The sequence below is a fragment of the Chenopodium quinoa genome, unplaced genomic scaffold (assembly GCF_001683475.1).
Source record: "Chenopodium quinoa cultivar QQ74 unplaced genomic scaffold, ASM168347v1, whole genome shotgun sequence".
Classification (NCBI taxonomy): domain Eukaryota; kingdom Viridiplantae; phylum Streptophyta; class Magnoliopsida; order Caryophyllales; family Amaranthaceae; genus Chenopodium; species Chenopodium quinoa.
Genome location: NW_018742577.1, coordinates 3274807 through 3284296, shown reverse-complemented (window position 1 = coordinate 3284296; position 9490 = coordinate 3274807). Strand labels below are relative to the sequence as shown.

The following is a 9490-nucleotide window of genomic DNA, read 5'->3' as shown; positions in this document are numbered from 1 at the left end:
TTTAGATCATCATGCATCAATCATAAGATTTAATGATTTATATCCATAGTTAATCACGCATAATATGTAGTAGAATCTTATGATTGATAATACTATGTAATAGAATCAATTACAATAAGAAATAAGCAACACATTATACACTAACCAAAATATTGCGTCAATCCTTTCTCAAAAAAAAAAAAAAAAATAAATAAATAAATAAATAATTGCATCAATCAAGATTTATATCCTAGTTAATCATACATATTATGTAATCGAATCTTATGATTGATAATATCATGTAATGGGATCATACATATATGATATAAGAATATAAGAATATAATAAAATATAATAATTAAATAAGGAAATAATGAAAGTGGCGGGAAAATAATTAATGATATTGTGACAAGTGTCATTTTAGGTGTGCTTTTAGTATAGGTTAATTGATATATCCTATAATATCTAACTTTCAATTTGGCAACTATATTCTAAGTATATTCTATATGCATTTAATGAAAATATTTTAACAAATCTTTCATATATTTCATAATAGGTATTTTCTATAATAAACAACATATACTACGTATATAAGGTAATATTATTAGAATAATGTAGTACTCCCATACACCGTATCATTCTACATCGTATTTTTTCATTTGAAGTTTTTTTGCTCCAACCATGATTAACAGTTTAACTTTTATTATATATTTGTTGATTTATTATAAAAATAACACTACAATTCAATAACTATAAGTATAAAATAAAAAATAAAAAAATCTTCGCTTGATTGTTAATTGTCACAAAAAATAAGTCACTTAAATTTGTATAAAACACTTGTGCAGGTCAAAGTATGCTATAAAATATTATGCCGGTCAAAACATGCCAACAAAATGGGGACATATGGAGTATATAAGTACATTACACGGGTTATAAATAACATAAAATTGTATTCTTATATAATAAAATCCTATAATCATGAAATTTGTGTTTTTTAAAATGTTTAACGATCAATACGAGTAACTTTTGATATCAATATAACATAAAATTCAAGTTAGTTATTTTAAAAAAAAAAATCAAGTATTTGTTTCAATTAAAAATATTGATTTTTTTAAAAAAAATATATTGTTAAATCAACATAGTAATTCATAATTAGGTTAATTAAGTAAAAACTGTGCGTTACACGGAACTTAAACTAGTATGTGACTAATGTAAGGGAATCACGAGAGATCCAAAATTTAAAACTCTTTAAGTTTATAATAAATGGATCGATGTATCTCCAAGCTTCATACGGAGTATTCATCTATACACCATATTTCTTTATTGAATTTGGACTCTTTTATAAATCAAAACAAAAATCGAATTTTGATTTTTGTATTGTTGAACTTTATTTAAACGAAGATTTTTATTATACAAGATTTCAATCCAATTTGGCATTAGGCATTTAAGATACTCCGCATATACAATACTTTCTTTGTAGATTTTAGGAATTGAATTCGGGTCAAATTTACATGTGAATATTTAAGTTTTATCGGATTTTAGGTTTATCATCAAACTAATAATTTTTCTAAACAATATAGTTAAAATACTAACGAAATGCCAAGTTAAACTGTCCAATATCCTGGCCAAAATATTAAAGTTGTGGCATGTGTGTTAATTTTTTATAGGAAAATGCTATACAAAGCTCTTAGTGCTACATATAAGGAGATAAAAATGGAAAAAAAAAATAAAAAAAAATGAATATGTAACATTAATTACACTGATTTGCGCATGATTTTTTCATGCATTCCTAAATTAATATCAAATTAGGAAAGATCTTAAATACTTATTCATAGCCCTAAGGGTTACATATAGCATTACCTTTTTTTGTATTCGAGTTGAGGATTAGCATTACCTTAATATCAAAATGAAACAAAATCTCAACAGCTTACAAAGCAAAAGCTTAAAGAACTAACCTGCTCAGGTGAATTTTCCCTTTTTTTTTTGTTGTTAGTTGTTCTTGTTCAGGTGCCTTGCTCTTAGTTTATATCTAGTTCTGATTACGGAGTTATTTCCAGCCTTCATTTCTTTTCATCTTTCGGATGATTTTGATGATAAAATTAAAGTATCATCCACTTTCTTTCCTCTATGGATAAACCCAGTGATGTTGTAGTTCGTTCCTCGGAGTTCAAGGAGCAAGGGAACTTCTTGTTCAAAGCTGGCAAGTTTAAACATGTCTTTTCCAAGTATGAGTTGGCTAGTAAATTGTTATGTTTTAATATGTCGTGTTCCATGGAAGCTTTTTCTTCATTTCGATCATTGGCTTTTGCTTTGCATCTTAATCTTGCGGTTTGCACTTTGAAGCATCTTGATTATTCAGTTGTTGTTAAGCTTTGTTCCTTCATGTTGGAGTTTGATTCCTATCATATTAAGGCTCTTTATAAGAGGGCTTCTGTGTATCAAGAATTGGGCAAGCTTCGTTCCGCTAGAAAGTATTTGGTTAAGGCTTCTAAAAGTGATCCTACTAATCCAGAGGTGTTAACAAAATTGCATTGTGTTGAAGGTTTGTTACAAGATGTGTCGTTAGTCGATCAAAAAATAAAGGGGTAAGATGGTCCAGTCAGTTATCCAGGTTGAGTCAACATCCTAAGTTCCCAATGACTGGGTCACTGGTTGTCAGGTAAAAGAGGATTGTTGTTTTGCGGAAGAGGCTGCTCCAATTGCTGTTTTTCAGTGTAGTGATTTAAGTTCAGCTGTTTCGGAGCCAGTAATATCACCTGGTTCATATATTGGTGACAAAGAATGTAATTTCCCACCACCAGTTTCAGAGAGTGTTGATATGGAATGTGATTCCCAATCAGATTCAGTTGGTAATGATAGGGATTGTAAGTCTTTCCCTCCTTCTCCTCAGGAAGCCGAAATCCCTCATATACACGAGTTTGTTTCTCGATATGGCTCGAGTTCAGTCCTTCGGCTTTCTTCTTCAAATTTACAGCAGGTTATGCATGGCAAGGCCATTCAGTTCTACCATTATACCTCTAAGTCGTTAATGTCAGTTCGGGTTCATCCCAGTAAAACTTCTGTCCGGACAGAGGTCCCCCAAGATTTAACTTCTAGGGAAGCAGAGACCTCTATTTCCACTTCAGTTAAGTTCCTTGGTGGATTGGAGCAACATGCGGTGTGCACTTTAGAATTCCTGTCAGCTTCCATTTCGCAGTCCACGAATGCTCCGGTTTTGCAGTCTTATCCGGAGAAGGTGATCACCTCTACTACAACAAAGGTCTCTCACGATGTGAAGTCAAGTGTAGCGATGTCCCCTACAATTACTTCACAAAAGGTATCCAGTGATGAGAAACGGCAAAAGGTGCCCATTCCAGAGTCTCAGCCAGTTCCCATTTTGTAGCAGTCCTTAGGTGCTCCTGTGACACACAACATTTCGAAGTGCATGACTGCCCTTTCTGACTTTGACAGTCATATGGGAGAGATGAATTCGCAGGAGTTTGTGGGAAAAGTTTGTGTTCCAGGTTTTCAGTTCTCCTCTTTGCATTTCAGAGCCAAGTCTTCGGGCCAACCACTTCGTCGTCAAAGTCTAATTATCATCCTCGGTTTAGGAAAATGAGTCCTTTGGTGGATCAACCTAGATCATCTGCAGGATGTCGAGTGGTTTGTGTGGGTGCAAAGCGTTGTCGTGAGCCTAGTGTGGACTTCAAGTACTCCAACTTGGCTGGAATAAAATTTGCTCACAAGTGTCTTTTTGGGTTTGCGTAGTGTAGTTTGTTGGTTGTCTTTATGTTCAGTATTTCTTTATTAGTATTCATTGTCAAAAAAAAAAAAAAAAAAAAAAAAATCCTGTCAATAAATAAATAAATAAATAAAAGACAAAAATTAAAAATTTGTCAGTGTGAAATCTGTGAACGTGTACTTTGTTCTTGTTTGCTCAACTAAATTTTGAGGATGTGCTTATGAATTCCAATATCAGAAATAAATGCTGTATTAACTGGAGTAATAATCATGTGACTCATGAATCTCTGTATTCCCGGGCTACTATGGACCAACATACTACATGAGCTTTATATTATTGCATTTGTCCAATAATAAGATTAATGCAATCAAGAATAGTGCTTTCCATTATTAATTACGGAGTAATAGTCTTCTAAACTTATCGATCTTGTTCAATTATACTAACTCTGAGTATACGCCTATACGTTGTATAAATTATAAGATTTTGACAACGATGTATAAAATTGTTAAACTAACTTTGACACTAGTCTTTGTAAGTAAACTATCTCATAGACTTATAGTGAGAGCGCCAAAATCATTTTCTTACGTTTTCGTACCTTATCGTATAAGAGGATCACGCAAACAAAACAAACAGAGTAACCTTTATGTTTGTAGTCACAGAGAGCACCCAACTCACTGTACTACATAACAAATATAAATAGGGTCCCAAGTTATAAAAACACCAAGGGAAGTTAATGCAAATTGATATAATGACTTGATATTTACATATACCTGCAAGCACAAGATTATGATGACCACAACACCCATGTTAGTTCAAAGGCTCCAGCTATTAAAGAGTCCCATAACAATAACCTCTAGATAAAGAACAACCATGAGGCAAGATGTTCATGCAACAACAAATCGTCGAGTATAAGACCGGATAACAGAACCCCTAGACCATAAACAACCAACCTGCCTAAGAAGTCTAAACTTCACACCCCCAAAATATCATCACAAACACTAAATATACGGCAGAAATGGCCACAGGAGTTCCTGTTGAAATCGGCACCAAAGGAACTGTTGGCTCCCTCATAATGCAGGAGATAAAATACTACTGTCAATCAGATCAGGTAAGCTGCAGCAGAGATACTGCTCGAGATTCCAACTCCAAATTAGCGGTTATTTCTCAAAAGAAGAAGAAACAAGGAGGAAGCAAGTTCTTCTTATCAAACATGTGTTCAATGGTTGATGTTTCGAATAGCAAAAGGTTAAACTCAGCTGTTGGGATTAACTACAAAAACCTGAGGACTAACTGATGGAGAGTCCATAGGTTTCTACTACATGAAGCTCTGAGAGAGTTTCGAAAAATTAAGCTTCTTCAGTCTATTGCTTATGGAACCCCCTGGGTTCCCACAGTGTATGTCCACTATATCAACAATAGTAGATCCTTTCTTTGTGGGTTTATCCCGTATAGGAGTTTTATCCAGATGGATGTTTTCTGAGCCAAGCATAGGGATATGATAGCTACGTTTGCGGCTCCGTGTTTTGCCTGATGGATCTAGGCTTCTTTTACTGGTTCCCTGGCTAACAGTGCTATTCTTTCCCACATCTTCGAATGGTGTCTTTTGTTTTGGTCGTCTAGGAGTAGTTGTGCTAAGATTTTGAACTTTTGTTTTCCTGAAAGCTTCAGGGCTTTTATGCTTAATACTGGAGGGAGTGCTGATGCTGCTACTGCTGCTACTGCTGCTTGCTTCACTCATCAACTTGCGTGGCTTCAGAGGGCCATTACCACGAACAGCAGGAACTGAGGTACGCGGTGATGAAGATTCAATTTCCCTCGTCATCAAAGAACCAATTGTTCCGATGGTGCCTACCTTGACAGAACCTCCACCACCTCTGATTGCTTCAAGTGTAGGAGCCATGATTACCTCCTGCAGAACTAAAAGAAGTGCTACCAATCCTCGCCTTTTAATCTAGTTTTGGAATGACATCAAACTAGACAATCAACATCTGCAACAACCTGTGAATCCATATTAAATGTCAAATGTGCATGTACTTTGTACATATGTAGCATAGGTCCAGTATCTTATTATTATAATGTAAATGTTAAACCTTCCAAAGTTTCAAATACATATCAATATTGTATCCTTGCATATGGCAGCCAGTATGAATTCATGTGAAACAAAAACAAAATCACAATTACTCACTGGAGCAATGCTCCTAAATCATCAACATGTCGCGACTCGTGGAACTCCACTCCACTTTCTTTGGAGCAACATGGATGAAGTAATTCTAAGATTAAATGCATCTCATCATTCTCAAGATACAGATACACTAAAGCCCAATTATCTAGCCAAATCGCAAATTTCATGACAAAACATTATCAATTCAACATTGAATAGTAAGAATCAGCACCTAGATACATCATATAACAAGCTGATACAGCTTATACTCCCAAATTACAGCAGCATGCTACTAATAAATTCAAGGCAAAATTGTCAATTTCTTGACAGGTCAAAAGAAAGAGAAAAAAAAATCAAAAAACCCAACTTCAAATAGCCTCTATTTCAACCAATCAGCTCCTAACATTAAGGTAAAACATTTGATTAACAAAAATGATAGTAATGATTAGTAACAAGAAAACAAGGGAAATAAAAAAAAAAGATATGGTTTTTTTTCCTTTTTCTAGTCAAAATTAATCAAAATTAATGATGACAATTACACTTTTTTAGATAATAATGCTAATATCAAACAAATACCCATCAACATACTTGATTAAAAACCCAAAAATTACACATTCATTACAATAAAATCAGCCAAAATTTGCACTAAATATATAGCTCTAAGAACCCTTAAAACAGCAAACCCAGAAACAAGGAATTTATCAGAAAATGAGATCTAAATAACCCAATACAAAGCTAAACTTAGAAAAATCATATTATAGAAAGATAAAATAAAGTATAAGGGACTTACCCATTACCCAATGATTTATTTGCCCAGAAACTTCAATTTTTTGCTCAGAAGATCTTGAACTTGTCCTTATATGGAAGAAGGGTACCCACGAAATACAATAATAATAAAATAAAAATAAAAATAAACACCCAAAATCACAAGACCTTTTTTTAAAAAAAATGGCTGCTTTTTGGGTTTAATTTAATTAATTATTACTCCGTATAATGGTACTTACTTTAGGAAAGGGTGATTAATTGATTATGTTATAAAGAATAATGTAAGAAAGCATAGATTAAAATTGAAAATTAAATTAAGTAGGAGTTTAATTTAAGGTGGTCGGAATAGCCAAAGTAAAGGCCAGCAAAAGGCAGAATTTATGGGGGTTATGAAGGTGGGGAAGAAGATCTGACATTATTAGAAGAAGAAAAAAGTTGTGTCAATGTAATTTTACAAAAAGTTGTGTCAATGTCGTGGGATACACATGCACTGTTGGCCCTACCTTCCTCCGCGCCAAAGTGGTGAATTGGTGATCATTAATCCTCTAATGATTCTTGCATATTGCTTTTTGTAGTTTCGTGTTTGTTTGTTCGGATTTAGTTGTCACGTTACATGTTGTAAGATAGTAGGATGAATGTTGATTTAAATAAAAATTATTTTTTACAAGAAAATTGATAGGTTGGGGTTCAAAAGAGGATTTTTTATATATATAAAGTAGTATTGTTGGTAAGATAGAGAAATAAATAAAATAAAAAATAAATAAATAAAAAGTAGTTTAAGTGAGGTAGTTAGGAAAGAGAAGTGGGATAATGGGAGAGAGAAATTATAAAATAATAGTGGGTCCTTTTCTAATATAAAAGTGTTGCAATTAATATGAAACGGATATAAGAGCAAACACAATAGTTGCCCACAACTATTAGTTATTTTATTAATTTCTCCATCTTCTACCTCACCTATAACTACTCTTATACCCATTTAATAACCAATGTATCCCAATAGTTAACCACAATTTTTTGGTTATACATTTTCTCTCTCCTACTTTTACCTAACCTCACCACACAATCTCTCTCTAAAATCTTATCATATATAACTAATGCACTTGGTAATAATCAATCAAAACTAATAATTATTTATTAGCATACATTAATTAGATAAAATGACTTATGTTTAAAAATAATGCATTTTGAGATTTGATTAGTAGGTAATTATTCGTTAGTTAATAAATAAACAATAATTGCAACTAGACTAAATTCCATAATAATAAAAATATTACATATTCTATAAAATGACAACGGTCTTTGAAAGATAACAACAAACCGTGATTAAGTACAAACACAATAGTTTAATGTTACGATTACACATCTCTACACAATTTGATTTACAAGAGAGTAATATTCACTTTCATAAAAATTGTTTCAAAATACCTCAATATTGGGCTCATTTTATAGAGGAAAATAAAATAGAGTCGTTGGTATTTATTTTTTATTTTTATTTTTTAGAATTGTATTTTAAAAATTATGGTCGTTACAAAAATTACAACGGTTATAAATTCAGAGTAAATCTCAGCCGTTGATCACATAAATAAGTGTCACATTTTCCTTATGCCACAAGGACAAAAATTAAAACCAAAAAGTGGGTATTTTTTTATCAATAACCCCCCTTCATAGCTGCTTACAACAATAACCTAGTTACAAGAATTTTACCCCAAAATTTTCTCTCTCCTCAATTTTTAATTATTTTCCTACTTTCTCTCTCTCAATAACCATGCATAATGGTAATCCGCTATGTATGCTCTAAAAGGAAAGTGTTGCGATTAATACGAGACGGAAGGAGTAGATAAGTATGTACTCCCTCCGTTTTATTTTTATTAAGTGCCCCACTTCCCATAAACAACCGTTTTTTTAAGTGCCCCATTAGCCCATTACCAAAAGTGGAAACCTCACTTACGTTATGTATTATTTCTCTCTCTTTCTTTTAACCACACTATTATTTTATGATATTTTCTCTCTGATCCAATTCATAATTTTTCTCTCTTACTTTTCCAAATTTTTTATTCCTAACCATATTCACTTATATACTATTTTATTCTTTTACCTAAAACTTTAAATGCCCAAGGATATGGGGCACTTAAAAAAGACAGAGGAAGTAGCTTCTTCATTTACATTGATCGATAGTTGTATATGAGAGCTAAATACAAGTTTCTCAACATGAGAAACATTCCAACCATCTCAAGAGGGTATAATGGGTGTTTCCCTCAATAAATTAGGGATATAATTGTCAATTCACATTAACCACTCCAAACTATGTTACTAGACCCACCTTTCACTATCCTCAACAATGGAGGTTGAGGAATCTGGAATCCTCAAATTCTGCAACAATTCACTTCAATTACAGGAGATTCCATGGTGGAAGACGAATAAAATTATGTGGAACAATGAAATAGAATCTGTAAGCTTGCGAGAAGCTTCATCGGAGGAAGAAAAGCTCACACGAAAATGAAAAACACCTACCTTTAGGGTCAACCATACCCCTTAATTTTTATTTTTATCTTAGGGTTTTCGTTGAAAATCCATGGTTGTATTGGGGTTAGGGTTTGTTGTGATGTTGGGTGTTGTAGGTGAAGAGTTTGCTATTGTTGTTGAGAAAGGAAGAGGAGGAAGAACAAGGAAGCAGGGTAGAAGAAGGTTAAGGTGGGTTGAAAGAGGAGGAAGAAGGAGACGGAAACTAAACGACGTTAATTGCCTTCTTGTAACAAGTCAGCAACAAAAAGTTTAAAATATGGATATTTATGCTTTTATTTTCAATTTTACCATTAGACAAGCACAAAACATTTCTCATGTTGAGAAACTAGAGCTTGCCCGTC

The 9490-nt window shown here is 33.0% G+C and overlaps 1 protein-coding gene across 2 annotated transcripts; it reads right to left on the bottom strand.

Annotated features, from left to right (window-relative positions):
* Nucleotides 1-4426: 4426 nt before the first annotated feature.
* On the bottom strand, nt 4427-7083 carry LOC110720999. Of its 2 annotated transcripts, none has more exons than XM_021900120.1 (2): nt 6652-7083; nt 4427-5698 (listed from the first exon to the last, which is right to left on the bottom strand). In XM_021900120.1, the coding sequence occupies exon 2, from the start codon at nt 5598-5600 to the stop codon at nt 5016-5018; it is 585 nt and encodes a 194-aa protein (XP_021755812.1). In that variant the 5' UTR covers nt 5601-5698; nt 6652-7083; the 3' UTR covers nt 4427-5015. The 2 variants fall into 2 exon arrangements, with proteins under 2 accessions (XP_021755812.1, XP_021755813.1); XM_021900121.1 differs by having other exon boundaries at nt 6659-7083.
* Between the last annotated feature and the right edge of the window lie 2407 nt (nt 7084-9490).